We start from the raw sequence: 23,855 nt of genomic DNA, 5'->3' as shown, positions 1-23,855 counted from the left end.
CACCCAAAAATCACCCTTTACCCCCCCCCCACCACAGATACCAAATTGAGCCCAAACTCCCCAAAAATCCCAAAACTGGGAAGGAACCGGATCAGCTGCAGGTCCAAGGAAATTTTATTGGGGGAGGGGGAAACCCCAAAAATGGGGGAAAAATCCAAAATGGGAGAAAGACCCCAAAAAGGGGGGAATTAACCCAAAAGTAGTGTCAGAGTCCCAAAAAAAGGGGGGAAAGGCCCCAGGGGGATCGAAAATCCCAAAAAAGCCCTGAAAATCCCAAAAAAAAGAGGGAAGAAATCCCCAAAAAAGGGGGAAAATTTGAAATAAAGGGGGAAAATCCCAAATAAAGGGGGGAAATCCCAAATAAAGGAGGGAAATCCCCAAAAAAATGGGGAAGATCCCAAAAAAAAGGGGAAGATTCCACTTGGGGGGGGATCAGATTCCATAAAGCACCCAAAAATTGGAATAAGAGGGGAAATGGCCAAAAATCCCCCAGAAAAAAACATACTAAATAAAAGAGAAAAACCCCAAATAAAGAGAGAGAATTTAAATAAAGGGAGGGAAATTTAAATAAAGGGGGGAAAAATCCCAAAAGGGAAAAAATCCATTAAAAATCCCCCAAAATTCCCAAAAAAATCCCAGAAAAATCCCCCAAAAAATCCCAAAACATTCCCAAAAAAATCCTAAAATAGGTGGAAATCCCAAATTAAAGAGATCAGATTTTGAGTGGGGCAGAGATTGGAAAACCCCCCAAAAAATTGGAATAAAGGGGGGAAAATTTCCCTCCGGGATGGCCAAAAAATTTCCCAAAAAATCCCCCAAAAAATCCCAAAAAGGGGGGAAACTGCCAAATTAAGGTGGTCAGACTTTGAATGGGGCAGAAAATGGAAAATCCCCCCAAAATTGGATTAAAGGGGCATTAACGGTCCCCCCTTCCGAGATGGCCAAAAACCCCCCAAAAAATCTCCAAAAAATCGCAAAAAAAGGGGGAAAAATTCCCAAAAAAATTCCCAAAAAATCCCAACAAATTCCCAACAAATTCCCAAGCGAAGGGGGATCCCAGGCTGGAGTCTCAGTCCCGGCGCAGGTTCTTGAGCCGCTCCTCCAGGTCGGCGTCGGCGTCGGCGAGCGCGGCCGCAGCCTCGGCGCCCCCACGGCCCTCCCCTGCTGCCAGGGACCCCCCCGGGTTGGGCAGCGCTGGGGACAGAGGGGACACTCAGGGCACAGCCCCAGAATCCCAGAAATGCCAAAGGAATCCCCGAGAAATCCCAAAAAAATCCCCCCGGAAAATCCCCGAAGAAATCGCAGAAAAAATCACAAAGAAATTCCCAAAAATCCCAAAAACACCCACAAAGAAATCCCCCAAAGAAATCCCTAAAAATGCCAAAGAAATCCCGAAAAAATCCCCAAATATATCCCAGAAAAAATCTCAAAGAAATCGCCAAAAAATCCCAAAGAAATCCCCAAAGAAATCACAAAGAAAATCCCAAAGAAATCCCAGAAAAAATCCCAAAGAAATCCCCAAATAAATCCCCAAAGAAATACTCAAAAATCCTATAGAAGTCCCCAAAGACCCCCAAAGAAATCCCCAAAGAAATCCCAAAAAAATTCCCAAAGAAATCCCAAAATCCCCCCAAAATCCCCCAAATTCCCCTTAAATCCCCCCAAATCCCCTCCCAGACACCCCAAAATCCTCCCAAATTTTTTTTAAATTGCCCCAAATCCCCCAAAATGTCCCTTAAATCCCTCCAAAATCCTCCCAAAATCCCCAGATTTTTTTTTAAATCCCCCAAAATTCCCCCAAATCACCCCCAGACCCCACAAAATCCCCCCAAAACTCTTTAAAATCCCCCCAACCCCCTGTTCCCCTCCCCTGCTCACTGGCCAGCTCGTCCGTCAGGTTCAGCCCCAGCTCGTCCAGCACCTGGGACACCACGGCGTCACTGGGAGAGAAACTGGGATGGACTGGGAGCCACTGGGAACCACTGGGAGGGACTGGGATGAACTGGGCATTTTTTGTAAATTTTTTAGGGAATTTTTGAGGATTTTTTTGAGAATTTGTTTTCAATTTTTAAGGCATTTTGGGGCATTTTTTGTGAATTTTTGGAGGATTTTTGGAGACTTTTTCAAGGATTTTTTTATTATTTCTGGGCATTTTTTGGTCAATTTATGGGATTTTTCGGAAAATTTTTGGGAATTTTCTGAGATTTTTGGGGGGGGATTTTTGGGAGAAGTTTTTGGGATTTTTTGAGAACTTTTGGGATAGACTGGGATGGACTGGGAGAGGATTGTGATGGACTGGGACACACTAGGATATACTGGGATATACTGGGACACACTGGCACCTGCTCTATCCCCGTGTCCCCATAGTGCCCCCAGGGTGGCTCTGAGTGTCCCTGGGTGTCCCCAACTGTCCCTACGTGTCCCCAAGTGTCCCCTGAGTATCCCTGGCTGTCCCCAAGTGTCTTCTGGGTGTCCCCAGGTGTCCCCTGGGGGTCCCAGGTTGTGCCCTGGTGTCCCCAGGTGTCTCCAGCTGTTCCCGGATGTCCCCAAGTGTCCTCAGGTAACCCCTGGGTGTCCCCTGGGTGTCCCCAAGTGTCCCCTGGCTGTCCCCAGGTATTCCCTGGGTGTCCTCAAGTGTCCCCAGTGTCCCCAGGTGTCCCCACCTCTCGTCCTCGTCGTCCTCGTCCCCCAGCGCGTCGTCGATGGCGTCGTTCATCAGCTCCTCCTTCATGTCCATGAGCTCAGACTGTTTCTGGAACTCGAGCAGGATGCGCTGGATCTGCGGCAGCTTCAGCTGGGGACACACACGGGACGTTGGGGACACGCAGGGGACGTTGGGGACACGCAGGGACATCAGGGACAGCGAGGGAACAACAGGGGACACACAAGGACACAGGGACAGCCGGGGGACAGGGGAATCTGGTGCCCCCATCCGTATCCGTGGTGTCACCATGACCCAGGTGACACAGGTGACACACACAGTGACACAGGGACTCTCACCTGTCGGTTCATGGTGGCCATGGCCCGTGTCACCCCCCTCATGGCGCTGGCCATGGCGCTGTTGGATTTCAGGGTCTGCACCCTCAGGGCCACCCCCTGCACGTTGGCTCTCATGGCGATGAACTTGCGCACGTAGCGCCGCGTGCGGACCAGGTCCTTGGCCATGACCCGCACGGCGTCCTGGGCGTGGGGACAGGGACACGTCAGGGACAGGACAGGGGACAGCAGGGACAGGGGACAGGGACACGTCAGGGACAGGGACAGGGGACAGCAGGGACAGGTCAAGGGACAGTGGGGACAGGGGACAGCAGGGACAGGGGACAGCAGGGACAGGGGACGGGGACACGTCAGGGACAGGGACAGGGGACAGCAGGGACAGGGACAGGACGGACAGGGACGGGGACAGGGGACAGCAGGGACAGGGACAGGACAGGGGACAGCAGGGACAGGGGACAGGGGACAGGGACAGGTCAGGGACAGGGGATAGGAATGGGGACAGGGAACAGCAGGGACAGGGACAGATCAGGGACAGATCAGGGATGGGGACAGGAACACGTCAGGGACAGGGGACAGGGATGGGGATGGAGACAGGGACATGTCAAAGATAGCAGGGACAGGGACAAGGACAGCAGGGACAGAGGACAGCAGGGACAGGGACAAGGACAGGGGATGGGGACAGTAAGGACAGGGACACGTCAGGGATGGGGACAGGGACAGGAACAGCATCCTGGGTACAGCGGGACAGAGACAGGAAAAGGGACAGGAGAACGAGACAGGGGACGGGATGAGGACAGCAAGAGGGACAGGGGACAGCAGGGACACATCAGGGACAGCAAAAGGCACAGCAGGGACAGAGCCAGGGACCGTGGGGACAGAGTCACCAGGACAGAGGGGACACTGGCACTGGGACAACAGGGACACCAGGGGACAGCAGGGATGTCACACGGATGGACAGCGGACAGAGAGGGAGAGGCAGGGGACAGTGGGGACAGCAGGGACAGCACCAGGACATCGGGGGACAGTGAGGGGACAGCAGGAAGAGACAGGGGACACTCCATGTCCCCTTCAGTGTCGCCTTGTGCCCTCCATGTCCATTTGTCCAGTATCCCCCAGTCCCTGTCCCTTTGTCCCCTCTGTCCCCCCGTCCCCAGTGTCCCCTCTGACCATCTGGCCCTGCTTGGCCATTTTCTTGATGTCCACGATGATTTTCTTCTCCTGCTGCTCCAGTTTCTGCCGCTCCCGGTCCAGTTCGCGCACGGCGCGGGCGAGAGCGCGCTGGTTCTGCCGGAGCAGCTCCTCCGGCGTGCGGCGCCGCCCGAACAGCAGCTCCATGGGGACACCTGGGGACAGGGGGGACATCGCTGGGATGTCGGGGACACCGATGGGACACCGGGGACACAGGGGAAGACACGCGGGGGTGTGGTGGCACCTGGAGCTGGGGACAGGGACACACGGACACTGCGGACCCGGGAGGGACAGTGCGGGCCAGAGGGGGACACGGGGAGGGGACAGGAGGTGACACGGGAGGTGACACGGGACCCGCGGCCGCCCCGCTGCGCCCTCAGGGCCCGGCCCAAAGCCGCTCCCGAAATGCGCCCCGAACCTGCCCGAACCCCTCAAATCCGTCCCAAACGCGCCCCGCGCCCCTGGATTCCCCCCAAAGGTCCCAGAATTGTCCCCAGATGTCCCCAATGTCCCCAAATCCCCGCCGAGCGCCCCCGGCCCTCACCCGGCTCCGCACCGGCACTTCCGCAAACAGTGACGTCACGCGCCGTTCCGATCACGTGATCCCGCGTGGGTTTCGGTCATGTGAAAGCGCCGCCCGGAGGGGGAGGAACGAACCATAGAGGAGCGGCCGGAGCGGCACTTCCGGGAACGGGGACACTTCCGGGAACCTGGACACTTCCGGGGCGGGGCAGCGAGAGCGGGGCCAGAGCGGCTCCGCAAGGGACAGCGACACCTGGCGGCGCGGGGGTGTCGGACAGGCTGGGGGCAACGGGGGGCGATGGGAGTGGGAACTGGGGATACTGGGAGCGATGGGAGAGCGAACTGGGGATACTGGGAGTGATGGGAGTGGGAACTGGGGATATTGGGAGTGATGGGAGAGCGAACTGGGGATACTGGGAGTGATGGGAGTGGGAACTGGGGATATTGGGAGTGATGGGAGTGGGAACTGGGCATACTGGGAGTGGGAACTGGGCATACTGGGAGCGATGGGAGTGAGAACTGAGGATACTGGGAGTGATGGGAGAGCGAACTGGGGATACTGGGAGTGATGGGAGTGGGAACTGGGGATATTGGGAGTGGGAACTGGGGATACTGGGAGTGATGGGAGAGCGAACTGGGGACACTGGGAGTGATGGGAGTGAGAACTGGGGATACTGGGAGCGGGAACTGGGGATACTGGGAGTGATGGGAGTGGGAACTGGGGATACTGGGAGTGGGAACTGGGGATACTGGGAGCACTGGGAGTGGGAACTGGGGACTCTGAGGAATGGAACTGGGCCTGTCCCAGTTCAACCAGTGACACCCACCCGCCCCTCCCAGAAAACCCAGTATAACCCAGTACAACCAGTAACACCCTCCTCCAGTATAGCCCAGTAATATCCCTGCATCCCTCCCAGTATAACCCAGTATAACCAGTAACATCCCCCCGGTATAACCAGGTATAAACCAGTATAACCAGTCTCACGCCCTCTCCCAGTCCAAACCAATCAAAACCAGTCCAAACCCTCCCAAACCAGTCAAAAACATCCCAAACCACCTCAAACCATCCCAAACCAGTTCAAACCACCCCAACCCATCCCAAACCAGTTCAAACCAGTCCAAACCATCCCAAACCAGTTCAAACCACCCCAACCCATCCCAAACCAGTTCAAACCACCTCAAACCATCCCAAACCAGTTCAAACCACCCCAACCCATCCCAAACCAGTTCAAACCATCCCAAACCATCCCAAACCAGTTCAAACCACCCCAACCCATCCCAAACCACCTCAAACCATCCCAAACCAGTTCAAACCACCCCAACCCATCCCAAACCAGTTCAGACCAGTCCAAACCAGTTCAAACCAGTTCAAACCACCCCAACCCATCCCAAACCAGTTCAAACCAGTCCAAACCATCCCAAACCAGTTCAGACCAGTCCAAACCAGTTCAAACCAGTCCCTTGGCTCTTTAATCTGGGCCCGAGCAGCGCTGGGGGGGGGGAGGGGAATAAATAGCGGCGGGGGGGATTTGGGGAATTTTTGGGGGTTTTTCGGGATTTTTTGAGATTTTTTTTTTTTTTATTTTTGGGGGGATTTTTTGGAATTTTTTTTGCGATTTTTAGGATTTTTTGGGGTCCCCTCAAGGCAGCGCTGAAGGAAGTGACACCCCCGACCCCCCCAGGGGGATTTTGGGATTTTTGGGATTTTTTTTTTGGGGGAGATTTAGAGCGTTTTTTGGGGGGAGATTTGGGGTCCTGTTTTTTTGGGGGGGTCACTTGATGTCACGCCCCTCCCCCTCCAGTCGGTTTCGGGGGGCTCTGTGGATTTTGGGATTTTTTTGGGGTTTTTTTTAGGGGGGGCTCACTCAAGGCAGTGCCCAAAAAAAAACCCCAAAACCACACAGACCCCCAGATTGGGGTTTGGGGTGGCCAAGGAGTTTTGGGGTTTTTTTTGGGGATGGAGTTTGGGATTTTTTTGGGGGGTATTTTGGGGGGGGGGGGTCACTCCAGGGCTTGGCAAAACCCCACAAGCCCCACACTCAACCAATGGGAGAGTTATAGGGTTTGGGGTTATTTTTATTTTTTGCGGTGGAGTTTGGGATTTTTGGGGGGTTTTTGGGGTCACTTGAGGCAGCGCTCAGGGCTCAGCAAACCCCCCAAACCCCATAAATCCCCAAATCCCACAAACCCCACAACCAACGGGAGATCTGTGGGGTTTGGGGTTTTTTCTATTTTTGGGGTGAAGTTTGGGATTTTTTGGGGGATTTTTGGGGTTTTTTTTTGTTTTTGGGGTCACTCCAGGGCTCAGCAAACCCCACAAACCCCACAGACAACAGGAGATCTGTGGGGTTTAGGGTTTTTTTTATTTTTGGGGTGAAGTTTGGGATTTTTTCGGGGGCTTTTGTTGTTTTTGGAATTTTATCAGGGCTTTTTTGTTTTGTTTTGTTTTTGGGATTTTTTCCGGGGATTTTTTTTGTTGTTTTTTGGGATTTTTTTCAGGGATTTTTGTTGTTTTGGGGATTTTTTGGGGGATTTTTGTTTCTGGAATTTTTTCGGGGGATTTTTGTTGTTTTTAGGATTTTTTTGGAGTTTTTTGTTGGTTTTGAGATTTTTGTTGGGGGTTTTTTTTGTTATTTTTGGGATTTTTTCGGGGATTCTTGTTATTTTTGGGGTTTTTTTGGGGGGGATTTTTTCAGGGATTTTTGTTATTTTTGGATTTTTTTCCGGGGGACTTTTGTTGTTTTTAGGATTTTTTGGGGTTTTTTGTTATTTTTGGGATTTTTTGGCGGGGGGGGATTTTTATTATTTTTGGGATTTTTTTCGGGGATTTCTGTCGTTTTGGGGATTTTTTCGGGGGATTTTTGTTATTTTTGGGATTTTTTTCGGGGGATTTCCGTTGTTCTGGGGATTTTGGGGGGGGATTTCTGTGGTTTCTGGGATTTTGGGGGTCACTTGAGGCAGCGCTCGAAGTAGGTGGCCCCCACGTATCCGCCCCGCAGCGAGCGCTGCACGTTCTGCTCAAACAGGCGCCGGTTGCTCTGCAGAACCTCGGCCGCCTCCTTGTTCAGGGGGTCCTCGGGGTTCGGCTCCTGCCAGGGGCAAATTTGGGCTTTGGGGACACCCCAAAAATCCTAAAACGCCCCCAGATCCCACGAGGCCACACCCCAAAACCCGTAAGACACCCCCTTGTTTGGGATTTGGCTCCTTTTGTGGGGCTCCCGTTGTTTAGGGGGGTCTTTGGGGTTTGGCTCGTTTTGGGGGAAATTTTGGGTTTTGGAGCACCCTAAAATATGGGGGAGACCCCAAAACTCCCAAATCCCATAAGCCCAAAACCCCCTAAAACACCCCCAGGCATCAGGAGCCCTCAAAACCCATTAATGCCCCCCAAATCCTAAATCCCCTTGTTTGGGGATCAGCTCCTTGTAGGAGAAAATCTGGGGTTTGGGGGGACCCCAAAATCCCCTAAACATCCCCAAATCCCATGAGCCCACACCCCAAAATCCCCTAAAACACCCCCAAGATCCCGAATCTCCTTGTTTGGGGCTTGGCTCCTGTTTTGGGGGATCCCTTTGTTCAGGGGGGTCTTTGGGGTTTGGCTCTTTTTGGGGGGAAATTTGGAGTTTTGGGGCACCCTAAAATATGGGGGAGACCCATGTCCCCAAGCCCAAGTATATGTCCAGGTGTGTCCCCAAGTATGTCCCCAAACACCACCCAGGTGCCCCCTCCAATGTCCCCAATCTCCTCAGGTGTCCCCAACCCCCCCAGGTGTGTCCAGGTGTGTCCCCATGTCCCCAAACACCCCCCAGGTGTGTCCCCAACCCCCCAGGTGTGTCCCCAGGTGTCCCTCACCAGGAACAGGTACTGCAGGCCGTAGATGATGGAGTTGATGGTCAGCACCGGCTTCCAGTCCTCCCTGCGGCCACCAACACCCTCCGTGTGGCTACCGTGGCCACCAGCAGATGGCCACAGCCCCCTCAGGTGTTCAGTAGCCCCTCGGGACAGTCAGTAGCCCCCCAGGATGGTCAGTAGCCCCTCAGGACAGTCAGAAGCCCCCAGGTGTCAGTAGTCCCCCCCTCAGTGCTGGTAGCCCACCCGAGGATGTTGAGGCACACATTCCCCCCCACGACAGTCAGCAGCCCCCCAGGGATTCAGTAGCCCACCTGAGGTTTCCAGTAGCCCCCCCCAGGTGTTCAGTAGCCCCCCCCCAGGTGTTGGTAGCCCCCCTGGGACTGTCGGTAGCCCACCTGAGGATGTTGAGGCACACGTTGCCCTCCAGGTCGATGTTGGGGTGATAAACCATCGTCTCACACTTCACCTTGGGCGGGTCGTGCGGGTAGCCCTGCCCCACCTGGGCCACCAGACACGGCTCAGTGGCCACCAGCCCCTGGGAGCCACAGGAGCCCTGGCACAGCTCAGTGGCCACTGGTCAGGGTTTGGTGGCCACCAGGTCTCTTCACCCCATGCCCATGGCCACTGGTAGCCACAGCAGGGGAGTTGGTAGCCCTGGGACTTGGCGGCCATGGGAGGGGTTTGGTGGCCATGGGAGGGGGTTGGTGGCCACAGGAAGGGTTTGGTGGCCATGGGAGGGGGTTGGTGGCCACAGGAAGGGTTTGGTGGCCCAGCACTGACCTTAAAGCTGAAGACGAATTTGCCGCCCTTGTAGAAACCCTGGGGGACAGAGAAACGTCACCAGCGGGAGGGGACAGGGACAGGAGTGACACAGGTGACACAGGTGACCCAGATGGCACAGAGACACACAGGTGGCACACACACAGGTGACATGGGTGACAGAGAGGTGACGCAGAGATGACACAGTGACACAAGTGACAATGACACAGGTGACACACAGGTGACACTGAGGTGGCACACAGGTGACAATGTCCCACCTCGGGGCAGATGAGCAGCAGGAAGTGCAGCAGGTCAGGGTTAGGTTAGGGTTAGGGCACACAGGTGACAATGGCACACAGGTGACACACAGATATGACACAGGTGACACACAGGTGACACACAGGTGACAATGTCCCACCTCGTCGGGGCAGATGAGCAGCCGGAAGTGCAGCAGGTCGTCCTGGTCCGAGAAGTCGATCTCGCACGTCTTGGGCAGGTTCAGCTCGTTGATGTCTGGGGACACACGGGGACAGTTGGGGACAAACAGGGACACATGGGGACAGCTGGGAGATAGGTTTGAGGGGGGGACATGGGTGGCACAGACACACAGGGGACACAGGGGGTGACACAGGGGACACAGTGACACACAGGGTGACAGACACAGCTGACACGAAGAAACAAAGGGAACACAGAGGTGACACAGGTCAAACAGGGTGACAAAGGTGGTACAGTGACACACACAGTGACACAGGTGACACACACGGGGACATGGAGAAACAAAGGGGACCCACAGGTGCCCAGGGGACACACAGGGGACACAGGGTGACACCATACTGGGACCAGTACCTGACCCTTACTGGGACCATACTGGGACCAGTACCCTACCCTCACTGGGACCATACTGGGACCAGTATCTGATCAATACTGGAACCAGTACCTGACCTGCACCAGGGCCCCACTCAGACCAGTTCCTGTCCCTCCCTGAGGCCTTACTGGGACCAGTTTGTGACACCTACTGGGACCAGTTCCTGTCCCTCCCTGAGGCCTAACTGGGACCAGTATCTAATGCCCACTGAGGCCCTACTGGGACCAATATATGACCCATACTGGGACCAGTATGGGAACCCTAGTGGGACCAGTACCTGCCCCTCGCCAGGGCCTTACTGGGACCAGTATGTGACCCCTACTGGGACCAGGACCTGTCCCTCCTTGAGCCCTAACTGGGTCCAGTATGTGACCCCTACTGTGACCAGTACCTGCCTCCTATTGGGGCCTTACTGGGACCAGTATGTGACTCCTACTGGGACCAGTACGTGCCCCTCACCCTTACTGGCACCAGTATCAGACCCTGTGGGTCCAGTACCAATCCCCCATCGAGGCCCTGCTGGGACCAGTACCTGCCTCCTACTGGGACCAGTATCTGACCATTACTGGAACCAGTACCTGTCCCTCCCTGAGGCCTTACTGGGACCACTGTATGATCCCTACTGGGACCAGTGTGTGATCCCTACAGGGACCAGTACCAGCCCCTCACCAAAGCCTTACTGGGACCAGTGTGTGACCCCTACTGGGACCAGAACCTGCCCCTCACCCAGGCCTTACTGGGACCAGTATCAGAGCCCTGTGGGTCCCAGTCCCGCCCCCATCGAGGCCTTACTGGGACCAGCACGGGCCGTTAACGAGCCCAGTGCCCGCCCGCCACGAGGGCTCTGCCGGGCCCAGTCCGACGCCCTTACTGGTCCCAGTACAGGCCCGCCGCCCCCCTCCCACCTTTCTGGATGCGGAGCTGCGCGGCCGAGGCCTTTTTGCTGGAGCTCTTGGTGCCGCCCGCCGATTCCTCCTCCTTCTTCTGCTGCTTCAGCGAGAACAGCTTGATCATCCTGCCGGGCCGGGGCGGCGGGGCCGGGGCGGGTCCGGGCCCCCCCCGGGGCCGAGGCAGCGGGGCCGGGCCGGGGGCGCCTCCGCTGGGGGGTCCGGGGGCGACGGGGGCCGGCGGCGAGTGCTGAGGGCCGGCCGGCTCGGCAACTTCCGGAGCCGCTCGGCAACTTCCGGAGCCGCTCGGGACTCTCCGGAACCGCTTCACCACCCCTCGGCAACTTCCGGGAACGCTTCGTGAAGTTCCGGAGAGAGTTCGGGAATTGCTTCGGAATCACTTCGGGAGTCTCCGGAACCGCTTCGGGAACCTCCGGAGTCACTTGGCAACTTCCGGAACCGCTTCGGAACCGTTTCGGGGCTTTGCGGAACGGGTTCAGGGATGTTCCGAGCCGCTCGGAACCTTCCGGAGATCTCCGGAAAGGCGGTTCGGGATTCTCCGGAACCGCTTCAGAAGCGCAGGGCAATCTCCGGGGCGGCTTCGTGGTTCTCTGGAATCGCTTCGAGAACCTCCGGAGCACTTCGGAATCTGTCGGCAACTTGCGGAACTGCTTCGGAAGGGACTGCGGAACGGGCTCGGGGTTGGCGGGCGCCGCTTTGGAAGCGCTTTCGGGAAACTCCGGAATGGCTTCGGGGATCTCCGGAAGGGAGGGAGGAGGGCTGGGGGCTCGGGGGCCTCCGGAAGGGGCGGTTCGGGACCCCTCGGGACTTTCTGAAAAACTCGGCGGGCCCGAGGCCGCTTCGGCTTCTTCCGGAAAAAGATCGACTCGTTCCGGCGCTCCGGCCCCGCTTCGTTGCTTTCCGGAGGACTTCGGGTTCTTCCGGAAAAAGGCGGAGCGAAGCGCTCCGGAAAACACCGATCCTTGTCGCTCGGCTCTTTCCGGAGTACTTCGGCTGTTTCCGGCACCACTTCGCGTCTCCCTGGACCTCTTTCCCGCACTCGGCTCTTTCCGGCTCCCAGCAGCCAATCCCGTGCCGGGGGCGGAGCCTGAGGCCCCTGCTACCAATAGGAGCCGCCACGTTCCTCATGGGCGCCGCCATCTTTCCTGGGCCCGGGGGCTGTACTGGGACCAGTTTCCCCTCCCAGTCCCTCCCACGGGGCCATACTGGGCCCAGTCCCTCCCCTCTCAGCGCTGCCAGCCCCAGCTCCATCTCAGCAGCTCCCAGTTCTGCTCAGGGAGGGGAAGAGGGGAAAACAGGGAGGCACAGAGGTGAATCCAGCCGTGAAATGAGGGAGAACCCAGGAAACTCAGGTCAAATCCCAGCACTGAAATGAGGCAGAATCCAGCAGGATGAACCAGGGCTGTATTTTTCTGAGTGACCCCAGGATAACGGGGGACAGGGACATCCCCACGTCCTGGGAGGCTCTGGGATCCAGGGGGAAAACAGAACCGTGACGAGGGGGAAAACCAGGACCCCCAGGAGGGAAATTGGGGTCCGGGGAGGGGTTTCCCCCCCGGGAGGGGGGATCAGGACCCTGGGAACACCTCCAGGCCATCCTCAGGGTCCAGCAGCAGCCGGGAGAACTTCTGGTCCCCGAAGACGGCGCTGAGGCGGCTCTCGAGGAAACGCTGCAGCCCCAGGATGGACTGGACATCCGCCTTGTCCTGGGGGGGAAAGCAGGGAATTGCAGAGGGGCTGGAGCCCCTCAGCAACTCCCTCAGGGCGCCGAGGGGCCCCCAGACCTCGGTGAGGCGGTGGAACTGGCGCAGCAGCTGCCAGCCGTCGCGGGCGAACTCCTCGGGGCTGCGGTAGTGGGGGCTCAGCTTCTCCTGCAGCCGCGCCCGCATCAGCGTCAGGTCGATGGCGTCGCGCCCGTCCTGCGGGGGGGGACGGGTCAGGGCTGCCCTGGGCCGGGGTCCCACAGACACGGGGGGTTCGAGCTCTGCTCACCCCCCCGGAGAGCACCGAGGCCTTGGAAACGGATTCTAAATGAAGTTAAAATTAGGAACGGGGTTGGGACTGGGATTGGGGATGGGAACCCATGGGAATGGGGATGGGAGTGGGGATGGGATCCCATGGGATTGGGGATGGGATACCATGGGAATGGGGACGGGAGTGGGGATGGGATCCCATGGGACTGGGGATGCCATTGGGAATGGGATCCCATAAGATTGGGAACAGGATTGGGGATGGGATCCCATGGGATTGGGGATGGGAGTAGGGATGGGATCCCATGGGACTGGGGATGGGAACCCATGGGATTGGGAATGGAATTGGGGATGGGATCCCATGGGATTGGGAACTGGATTGGGAATGGGATCCCATGGGACTGGGGATGGAATTGGGAACTGGATTGGGAATGGGATCCCATGGGATTGGGAACAGGATTGGGAATGGGATCCCATGGGATTGGGAACAGGACTGGGAATGGGATCCCATGGGATTTGGAACAGGATAGGGGATGGGATCCCATGGGATTGGGGATGGGATTGGGAACAGGATCCTATGAAGTTAAAGTGATGAAGTTAAAAACATGGGTGTGTAGTATAGAAGTGCGTGCTTTTAAATTCTTTTTACATTTGAGGTTTTTATAATATAGTAGTAACTATGGGACAATATGGACGATTTTAAGTTCATCTTCCTTTTTCTTCGTGATTTTCAGGTAATATTTTCTGCTTGGTCACTCAGTGTCATGCAAGAGTCATGGGAAGTTAATTATTGGATTAAAAGGATAAATAATATAAGCGTTAATTCTCTATTAAGAGACCTTGTAGAACCTAAATCTCTATTTTTTTTTACTTCTAGCAGGCACCTAGAAGTGCTGTAAAACACTCTGTACTTTCTGATAAACTTTAATAAAAACAACCAACCCCTGTTGTAATGCTGAACAAGGTTTGGGCCCCAGTGGACATGTCTGTACAAATCTGGGCCTTGTGAGTGTGCACCAGCCAAAAAACACATGTAGGTGCTGTGTTTTGCTGTTCAGTTATTTCTGCACATTTTGCTGTTAGTTCTCATGCCTCTTTCACATGCTAGCTGGTTTTGTGTATTTCTTAGTTTAGATCAGTGTTTATAACAGGTGCACAGCATAAGAAAATTTTAGGGGTCTTTCAATAACTGGTTTGAAACCCCCCAAGGCTGCTGGAACATCAGCTATGCAAAACTGGGAGAGAAGAAACTGAAAACATTGAATACCAAGATTAGAAGATTCAAGATAGCAAGGGGCAGTGAGGATTTTGAAGACCACCAATTACAGACTTTTGAGGAGTTGAAGGGGTGGATCAATATCCTAAAATTAGCAATTGTAAAGGGTGTCCCCACCTGGGTGATGGGTCTATACACAGATAACTGGGGTGAATTGTAAACAATAAAGTGGTTTCTACAAAATCATATTGATTTGAAGTTCAGTTCAGTTTTATCCCGCACAACCCCCCAAAAAATCCATTTCCGTTTGTTAATCCTGGCTCTGAGTGCAAGCAGAAGAGACTGACACCGAAGCTCCCACCCCCTGGGCTCACCGGGGAGCTGGAGAGGCGGTGCAGGGGCCGGCAGGGCTCGTGGCACAGCAGCTCCAGCAGCACGAACTCGCACCTCTGCGGGGTCGGGACGCTCAGGGGGCGGCAGCGGCGCTGGGATCCCCCGGGACCGACCCAGGGATGCACCCAGGGATCCACCCAGGGACCAACCCAGGGATCCACCCCCGGGACCGACCCAGGGATGCACCCAGGGATCCACCCAGGGACCAACCCAGGGATCCACCCCCGGGACCGACCCAGGGATGCACCCAGGGATCGACCTCTGGGACCGACCCCAGTGATCCACCCCGGGGATCCACCCCTGGGACCAACCCAGGGATCCACCCCGGGGATCGACCCCCGGGACCGACCCAGGGATCCACCCAGGGATCGACCCCCGGGACCGACCCAGGGATCCACCCAGGGATCGACCCCTGGGACTGACACAGGGATCCACCCAGGGATCGACCCCAGGGACTGACCCCAGGGATCCACCCCGGGGATCCACCCCTGCGACCAACCCAGGGATCCACCCCGGGGATCCACCCCAGGGACCACCCCAGGGATCCACCCCAGGGACCGACCCAGGGATCCACCCAGGGATCCACCCCTGGGACTGACCCCAGGGATCCACCCCAGGGATCCACCCCGGGGACTGACCCCAGTGATCCACCCCGGGGATCCACCCCTGGGACCCACCCAGGGATCCACCCCAGGGACTGACCCCAGGGATCCACCCCAGGGACTGACCCCAGGGATCCACCCCAGGGACCAACCCAGGGATCCACCCAGTGATCAACCCCAGGGATCCACCCCAGGCATCAACCCAAGGGATCGACCTAGGAATCCACCCCAGGGATGCACCCAGGGATCCACCCCAGGGACCCACCCAGGTATTGGCCCAGGGATCCACCCAGATATTCACCCCAGGGATCCATCCCGCTCTCACCTGCTGGTCCTGGGGGCTCAGCTTGAGGGGGGTGCCCTGCTCCGTGTCCAGGCTGGGCGGGGGCAGCTCCTGGCACAGCAAACACGTCCACTCGGGGCTGCAGGGGGGAGATGGGAGCACATGGGATTGGGGATGGGACTGGGAATGGGATCCCATGGGATTGGCACCTGAGGGTCTGGGATTGAGGGGAGTGGCTGTTGGGAGTGGGGATCCCATGAGATTTGCGGTCAGTGGGGGGGATCCCTCTGGGGACAGGGACACCAGGACCCAAGAGGTCCCAGCAGGGCACAGGGCAGTGGATCCCGGATCCAGGGAGGCACTGAGGGCCATCAGATCCCATCAGATCCCATGGATCCTGCGGATGCCGTACCTGGGCACGTCCTGCAGGGCGGGCAGGTGGCAGTGCAGGTGGAAGCAGCGCTGGCAGCGGTCACACATCACCACGGCCCCGGCCTGGCCGCACACGCGGCAGCACGAGACCCCCACGGGGAGCCCCACTGGGATCACTGGGAGCCCTGCTGGGAGCACTGGGAGCACTGGGAGCCCCGGGCCGGGGGAGGAGCCCAGGGCAGGGCCCGGCTCCCCTGGGGGAGGCGGCAGCAGCCCCACGGGTTTGGTGTCACCAGTGTCCCCGATGGGCGACTCCTGCTGCTCCTCCTGTGTGCGGGGACAGAGACACGGTCAGGGACAGGGGACAGGAGACACCATCAGGGAGGGGGGACAGGGGACATGGTCAGGGAGGGGGGACAGGGGACACGGTCAGGGAGAGTGGACAGGGGACACCGGAGCAGGATGGGGGACCCTCACCTTGACAAGGGAGGAGAACATGGGGAGCTCACCTGGGTGGAGAGGGACACTGGGGACACTCACCTGGATGGGGACAAAGGGGATGGGGACAGAGACAGGGACACTCACGTGGGTGGGGAGGGGACAGTGGGCACTGGAGGGTGACACGGGACACTCACCTTGACAGGCAGGGCTCTGTGTGGCTGCACCGTTCCTGCTGTCCCCGTCGTCCCCGCTGTCCCCGCTGTCCCTGCTGTCCCCGCTGTCCCTGCTGTCCCCACTGTCCCCTCTGTCCCCGCTGTCCCCTCTGCCCCCTCTGTCCCCGCCGTGCCCTGCTCGATGACGATGACGCTGAACTCCTGGGCCGAGGGCCCCGGGAAGATGCGGAACACGGGCGGCTGCGCCGGGTCCAGCTCCAGGTCCAGCTGCAGCCGCTCCAGGCTGACCCGCGGCACCTTGGGCAGCCGGGGGCCGGGCTGGGGCTCGGGGGGGCCCCTCCTGGGGACAGGGACAGCAATGGGGACCCCAGACATCCAGGGGACAGGGCTGGGGGCCCCCAAACCTCCAGGGGACAAGGGAAAGTGACCAGGCCTGGGAGTGTTTGTCACCCCAGAGGTGACGAAGCACAGAGGGGTCCCAGGGGTCCCTCCCCCATCCCCTAATTACCGCTTAATGAGCAGCTTCTTAACGAACTTCTCCTCCTTGGGAGAATTCCCGGGTTTCCTCCTGGATAATGGGGGGGGAGGCGTTAGGGCAGCCCCAAAATGTCACCCTGGTGACAAGGGGACAACACCAGGGGTGACAAAGGACAGGAGGGGTGACAAGGGACAGAGTGACAAACAGGGGGGTGACAAAGGACAGGGACCCCCATCTCCCACTCACCTCCTCACTGTGGTGACGCCGTTTTCGGGGGGGCTGGTGGCTGGTGACAAACAGGTCAGGGGGGCTGCTGCTGTCCCCTCCCTGTGTCCCCTCCCTGTGTCCCCTCCCCATACCCCCTCCCCGTGTCCCCTCCCTGTGATCCCGTGTCCCCTCCCCATGTCCCTGTGTCCCCATGTCCCCTCCCTGTGTCCCCTCCGTGTCCCCTGACTCACCCAGCTGCGGTGACTGTGGCTCCAGGTGGGGGGGTGACAGCTGGGGGGGACACTCGGGGACCTGCAGCAGCAGCTCAGGGGTCACCTGTCCCCCAGTGATCACCTGGGGGGACCCCTGCAGGACATCACGGGGAGGGGGAGGAGACATCACCGGGGGGTCCCAGGGGGGTGGCACCCCCGGAATGTCCCCCCAGTACCTGTGAGGCAGGGGAGGGGCTGGCGGCGGGGGGGCTCAGCGGGGGCGGGGGGCTCAGCGAGGGCGGGAGGGGCGGCTCCGAAACGATGGTGCCTGGAACGGGGGGGAGGGGACAGGTGTCGGGGGGGCTGGGGTCCCCTGACACCCCTGGGGTGTGTGTCACCTCCCTTGGGACATCCTGTCCCTGTCACCTCCTAAACAGGGACACCCTGTCCCTTGTCACCCCCCAAACCTCTTGCCCCTTGTCAGCCCCTCCCTGGGACATCTTGTCTCTTGTCGCCCCCATCCTCACCCCTCCTGTCCTTTGTCACCCCTCAAACCTCCTGTCCCTTGTCAGCTCCCCTGGGTCACCCTGTCCCCTGTCACCCCCATCCTCACCCCTCCTGTACCTTGTCACCCCATGTCCTGATCCCTGCTGTCCATTGTCACACGACCCCCTTGTCCCTGCTCTCCCCTGTGCCCTTGGTGTCCCTGAGTGTCCCCTGGGTGTCCCCTCACTGTCCCCCGGTGTCCCTCACCGAAGCTCTCGGCGCTCCTGGTCCAGGCCAGCCGGTCCCACTGGAATTTCAGGTCCCCCTGTGGCTCCAGGGGCTCCACAGTGACACGGAGCGCGCGGAGCAGCTGGGAGTGGATCTGGGACAGAGGGGACAGAGAGGGGACAGCAGCACTTGGGGACACTGCCCAGGACAGGGGGGACAGGAGGGGAGAGCAGGACATGGGGACAGGAGGGGACACTGCCCAGGACAAGAGGTGGCACAGCGTGGGGACAGGGCAGAGCAGCCCAGGGACTTTGTCACAGCACAGAGTCCCAGGTGTCCCCAAGTGCCACCCCGTGCCAGTCCCAGAAGAGGTTTGGGGGTGCCCTGGGGGTGTTTCTGGGGTGGTTTTGGGATGATTTTGGGGTGTTCTCAGTGTGTTTCTGGGCCGTTTTTGGGGCGTATTCGGGGTGTTCCGGGGTCATCCCTCACCAGCCTCCTGGAGAGCAGCAGGGCGGCGCCATGCGGGCTGTCGAGGGCGCGCGTGGTGAAGCGCAGGACGTGCTCCTGCTGCCGCTGGGCGCGGCTGAGAGCGCGGTGCTGGCACTGCAGGCGCTGCTGCCGGGCGTCCGACACCCGCTGTGGGGACAGCAGTGTCACACAGTGTCACACAGGGCCACACAGTGCCACACAGGGCCAGCAGGGCACACAGGGACACAGCTCAGCACGGTGCTGGCACTGCAGGCGCTGCTGCCGGGCGTCTGACTGTGGGGACAGCAGTGTCACACAGTGCCACACAGTGCCAGCAGGGCGCCGGGCGTCTGACACCTGCTGTGGGGACAGCAGTGTCACACAGTGTCACACGGTGTCGCACAGTGTCACACAGGGCCACACAGTGCCAGCAGGGCACACAGGGACACAGCTCAACACGGTGCTGGCACTGCTGCCAGCCCTCCAACACCCATTGGGGGCACAGCAGTGTCACACAGTGTCACACAGTGCCACCATGGCACGCAGGGGACAGAGCTGTCAGCCAGTGCCACACACAGGGACAGCACTGTCACCCCCAGTGCCACACACAGGGACGCACCACTGTCACCCAGTGGCACCCATGCCAGCCAGGTGACACCTCTGTCCCCGCTCACCTGCGCGTCCCCCAGCAGCGCCCGGCCGCGCCTGTTGAGCTCCTTCATGACCTGCAGCACGGCCATCTTCACCTCCACCTGCAGCCGCTTGTGCACGTCCGCAGCGCGCCGCAGGCTGCGGGAACCGCAGTCAGGGACACGGGGGGACACGGGGACACCCCTGGGGACACCCCTGGGGACACGGGGGGACACCCACCCGGCGCGCAGCTCCCGCGTGGAGCGCTGCAGCGCGGCGTGTTTGTCACCCAGGCGCTGCAGGAGGGCGGACAGCACCGAGCGCTGCTGGCGCACGGCGTCCTCCAGAGGCTGGGAGCTGGGAATGGGAATGGGGGGAAATCGGGGGAAATTGGGGAATGGGGGAGAGAATGGGGAGGAACAAGAAAAGTGGGAAACGGGGAGAGAACAGGGAAGGAATGGGAGAAAACGGGGGAAATGGGGAAAATGGGGGGAATGAGGAGAAATGGGGGAAACAGGGAAAAATGGCAAAACAGGGAGAAATGGGAAAATGGGGAGAAACGGGGAGAGAATGGGGAGAGAATGGGGGAAATGGAGAAAAATGGGGAGAGATGGGAAAATAAGGGAAAAACCAAGAGAAATGGAGAGAGAACAAGGAAAAATGCAGGAAAATGGGGAGAAATGGGGAGAATGGGGAGAAAATGAGAGAAAACAGGAAATTAGGAGAAATTAGGAAAATCAGGAAAAATGGGGAGAAACAGGAGAAAAGGGGGAAAAAGGGGGGAGGGGAGAGGAAAAGAAAAAAGGGGGAGCAGGAAAAGAGGTGGGAAAAGAAGGGGAGGGAAGAGGGGAAAGGGAAGACAAAATGGGGGAAAATGAGAGAAAAAAGAAAAAGAAGGAAAAGCAGGGGAGAGAAAGAAAGGGGAAAGGAAAAAGGGGAAAAAGGGAAAAGGAAAAAGGGGGTAAGGGAGGAAGAAAAAGAGAGGAAAAAAGGGAGTGAAAAAGAAAATTAACCTTATTAGCCACTAATAAGCTAACTAATCCTCATTAGGCATCAGTTATCTAATTAACATGGTTAGTGGATTAAGGACTTTTAGTTAATAAGATACCCAAGAAACAAATTCTGCCATTTAATTCCAAATTACATTAATTCAATCAGCTCTTACCTAACAAAAATGATATCATTAATGACCAAATGAGCTGATTAATAAGGTAAGCCAGCTAATTAAATACCTACTCAGCTAAGTAATCAAATTATTTACTGATTCCCTCAGAAGTTCGACCAATAAAAATTCAACAAAACCATAAACAAAACTCAACTAACATGAGTTAGAAATTAACTCAAACAACCAATAACATTATTAATTGAGTATTCATTAATTACCTCTCTCCAGTTCCAGCCACTCAAACCCCCCCTCTGCTAATTAATCTTTCTCAACCATTCAGCACCCCCCCAGCTAACTAGCTTCGCTTATCAAATCAGTCATTAATTAACAAGAGTAATTAACCTGCAGGTGTTTCAAATCAATTAATTAAATTGAATAATCAATTAATTACAGCCATCTCCAGGGGTGGCCTTGCTGGGTGGGTGCTTTTTCCCTCCCCCAAACCCATTCCCATGATCCCACCCGCGTTTTCCAAGGTTCCTGGGGGTCATGAGGGCTAATTAGCGCTAATGAGCTAATGAGGAGGAGGGTGGCACTCACGGGTGGTCGCGGTGGCTGCCCAGGTGACAGGCCCGGCAGGTGAGGGCGTCACAGGCGCTGCAGAACAGAGCCAGCTGCTCCGAGGGGTGAGAGGGGCAGGGGCCGGGGCAGGGACCGGGCACACCTGGAAACAATGGGAATAACACAGGGAATGACACAGGGAATAACAACGGGAATAACGGGAACCAGAGCCAGCTGCTCCGAGGGGTGAGAGGGGCAGGGGCCGGGGCAGGGACCGGGCACACCTGGAAAAACACAGGGATAACACAGGGAATAACACAGGGAATAACACGGGGAATAACAACGGGAATAACACAGGGAATAACGGGAACCAGAGCCAGCTGCTCCGAGGGGTGAGAGGGGCAGGGCCCGGGGCAGGGACCGGGCACACCTGGAAACAACGGGAATAACACAGGGAATAACAATGGGAATAACAATGGTAATAACAACGGGAATAACACAGGGAATAAAACAGTAATAACAGTAATGGGGTGAAAATGGGAATGGGGTGGGAATGGGAAAAGAATTGGAAAATGGGAATATGGGAAAATAGGAACAGTAATGGGGTGGGAATGGGAATGAGAAAATGGAAAAATGGGAATGGGGTGGGAACGGGAACAGGAAAATGGGAATGGGAAAGGAAAAATGGGAATGGAAAAATGAGCATGGGAAAATGAGAATGGGAAAGCGAAAATGGGAATGGGAAAGGGAAAATGGGAATGGAAAGATGGTGACAGGGTGATGGCACAGCACTGGGATGGCACCACAATGGAACCAGGACAGGACTGGGAACGGCTCTGGGAATTGGGCTGGGATCACACCAGGATTGGACTGGGAATGGCACCAGGATGGAACCAGAAGAGGACTCTGAATAGCACAAGAAATGGTACAGGGATGGAACTGGGACAGCCCCAGGTGGAACTGGGATAGGGCTGGGAATGTTGCTGGGATGGCAAGGGAATGGAACTGTGACAAAACCAGAAATGGAACTGGGACAGGACCAGGAATGGCACCAGGAATGAACTGGGACAGAAATGGGATAGGGCCAGGAATGGCACCACAATGGCACTGAGAGAACATGAGAATTACACTGGGACAGCGCTGGGAATGGCACCAGGATGGATCCACTGACAGGGTCAGCACCTTGTAAAGGGCAGGGACAGGGGGTGACAGAGGTGACAGAGGTGACAGGAGGTGACAGGGGGTGACAGGAGGTGACAGTGACTCACCCAAGGCCCGCACAGTGTGGTCCCGGGTGTACCTGACCCTCTGGTGTGCCTCCACGCAGGTGTCACACAGCGATGGGGACAGGGACAGGGAGGTGACAGGAGGTGACAGGAGGTGACAGGGGGTGACAGGGGTGACAGGGGGTGACAGTGACTCACCCAAGGCCCGCACAGTGTGGTCCCGGGTGTACCTGACCCTCTGGTGTGCCTCCACGCAGGTGTCACACAGCGGCTCCGCGCACTCCAGGCAGAAGCTGGTGGCCGCCGCGTTGTCCTCGCAGCTGGTGCAGCTCTGGGGACAAGGGACAAGCTGGGGGACCTCCCTCCCCCCCAGTCAGCGCTAATTAGCACTAATGAGGCAGTACCTGCCCGCTGCTAGCCCCGCTGTCCTGCAGGAAGAAGTTCTCCATGATGTCACCCAGGGGACACTGCTGGTGGCACACGGGGCAGTCGAACACTGTGGGGGACAGAGAGAGAACAAAGTCACCCCACACCCTGCTGTGTCACCTCCATTTGTCACCAAATGCTGGCTCATTAGTGGGGTGAGGGACCTCCAAACGGGGCCACCGTGACCACTGACGTCACCTCAGAGAGGTTCCTGGAACCCCCAAATGTCCCCAGAGAGGGAGACACGGATGGTGACAAGGAGTCACCAACGGGGTCACAGCATCTCCTGGGGTGGGACAGTCCCAAAACGGGATCAGAGTGTCCCCCAGGGTGGGACAATCCCACAGTGGGGTCACACAGTGTTCTCTGGGTGGGACAGCCCTACAGTGGGGTCACAGTCCCACAGTGGGGTCACAGTCCCACAGCTGGGTCACAGTGGGGTCACAGTCCCACACGGGGGTCACAGTCCCACAGAGAGATCACAGTAGGGTCACAGTCCCACAGTGGGGTCACAGTCCCACACGGGGGTCACAGTCCCACACGGGGGTCACAGTCCCACAGAGAGATCACAGTAGGGTCACAGTCCCACAGTTGGGTCACAGTCCCACAGAGAGATCACAGTAGGGTCACAGTCCCACAGTTGGGTCACAGTCCCACAGTGGAGTCACAGTCCCACAGTGGAGTCACAGCGTCCCCCAGAGAGGATATTGGGGTCCCCCCTCCCCATTGGGAGCCCCCAGTAATTCCTGCAGCCACCCAGTAACTCCCAGTGATCCCAGTAAACCCAAGCGCCTCCCCAGTAACCCTCAGCGTCCTCCACAACCCAGTGCTCCCAGTAAATCCCAAAAACCTCACTGATCACCAGCGATCCCAGTAAACCCACGTGCCTCCCCAGTGACTCCCGGTGACCCAGTAAGCGCCAGCGCTCCCCGCTCCCAGCTCCCCTCACCCTGCCCGTCGCTGCCGGCGGCTCCCGGCGCGGCCCCCAGGCATTGCCGGCACACGGAGTGCAGGCAGGGCAGCAGCCGCGGCTCCCGCTGCGGGCTGAGGCGCTGCCGGCAGGCGCCGCACAGCTCCAGCAGCTCCGGCGGCTCGGGCGGCTCCGCTCCCTTCGGCCCCAGCCCGTTCCCGAGCACCGCAGCCATTGGGGCCGACATGGCGGCCGCGACCCCCCTCAGCTCCCACACCGCGTCCTCCTCCCGCCCCGCCGCCGAGCGGCGAGATCGACAGCGCGGAGAGCCAATGGGAGGGCAGCAAGGCGGGGACTGGCGGAGATTCACAAGGCACGGA

General features: G+C 57.9%; 3 protein-coding genes across 7 annotated transcripts; all 3 read right to left on the bottom strand.

The window, feature by feature from the left end:
* Positions 1–96: 96 nt before the first annotated feature.
* On the bottom strand, positions 97–4,872 carry CHMP2A (charged multivesicular body protein 2A). 2 transcript variants are annotated; one of them, XM_056510339.1, is made up of 6 exons: positions 4,730–4,872; positions 4,165–4,340; positions 3,001–3,180; positions 2,664–2,794; positions 1,879–1,940; positions 97–1,194 (listed from the first exon to the last, which is right to left on the bottom strand). In XM_056510339.1, exons 2-6 carry the CDS (start codon positions 4,330–4,332, stop codon positions 1,070–1,072), a joined length of 666 nt encoding a protein of 221 aa, XP_056366314.1. In that variant the 5' UTR covers positions 4,333–4,340; positions 4,730–4,872; the 3' UTR covers positions 97–1,069. The 2 variants fall into 2 exon arrangements, with proteins under 2 accessions (XP_056366314.1, XP_056366315.1); XM_056510340.1 differs by having other exon boundaries at positions 4,742–4,872.
* Positions 4,873–6,699: 1,827 nt separating this feature from the next.
* UBE2M (ubiquitin conjugating enzyme E2 M) lies at positions 6,700–12,348 on the bottom strand. The gene is made up of 6 exons (XM_056510367.1): positions 11,086–12,348; positions 9,734–9,828; positions 9,337–9,375; positions 8,952–9,055; positions 8,557–8,620; positions 6,700–7,796 (listed from the first exon to the last, which is right to left on the bottom strand). The coding sequence occupies exons 1-6, from the start codon at positions 11,192–11,194 to the stop codon at positions 7,656–7,658; spliced, it is 552 nt and encodes a 183-aa protein (XP_056366342.1). The 5' UTR covers positions 11,195–12,348; the 3' UTR covers positions 6,700–7,655.
* A 127-nt stretch (positions 12,349–12,475) lies between these two features.
* TRIM28 (tripartite motif containing 28) lies at positions 12,476–23,803 on the bottom strand. Of its 4 annotated transcripts, none has more exons than XM_056510087.1 (18): positions 23,515–23,803; positions 22,544–22,635; positions 22,338–22,470; positions 20,953–21,076; positions 19,488–19,604; positions 19,292–19,406; positions 18,639–18,785; positions 18,189–18,303; positions 17,672–17,763; positions 17,475–17,589; positions 17,263–17,302; positions 17,047–17,106; positions 16,560–16,878; positions 15,965–16,251; positions 15,595–15,691; positions 14,649–14,723; positions 12,873–13,007; positions 12,476–12,794 (listed from the first exon to the last, which is right to left on the bottom strand). In XM_056510087.1, exons 1-18 carry the CDS (start codon positions 23,720–23,722, stop codon positions 12,657–12,659), a joined length of 2,409 nt encoding a protein of 802 aa, XP_056366062.1. In that variant the 5' UTR covers positions 23,723–23,803; the 3' UTR covers positions 12,476–12,656. The 4 variants fall into 4 exon arrangements, with proteins under 4 accessions (XP_056366062.1, XP_056366063.1, XP_056366060.1 ...); XM_056510088.1 differs by having other exon boundaries at positions 17,475–17,577; positions 23,515–23,781; XM_056510085.1 differs by having other exon boundaries at positions 20,953–21,343; positions 22,182–22,470; positions 23,515–23,763.
* Between the last annotated feature and the right edge of the window lie 52 nt (positions 23,804–23,855).

Source organism: Oenanthe melanoleuca, chromosome 25 (genome assembly GCF_029582105.1).
Source record: "Oenanthe melanoleuca isolate GR-GAL-2019-014 chromosome 25, OMel1.0, whole genome shotgun sequence".
In the NCBI taxonomy this organism is placed as follows: Eukaryota; Metazoa; Chordata; class Aves; order Passeriformes; family Muscicapidae; genus Oenanthe; species Oenanthe melanoleuca.
Note: the sequence above shows the minus strand (reverse complement) of the source record. Positions and strands in the feature narration are given on the sequence as shown.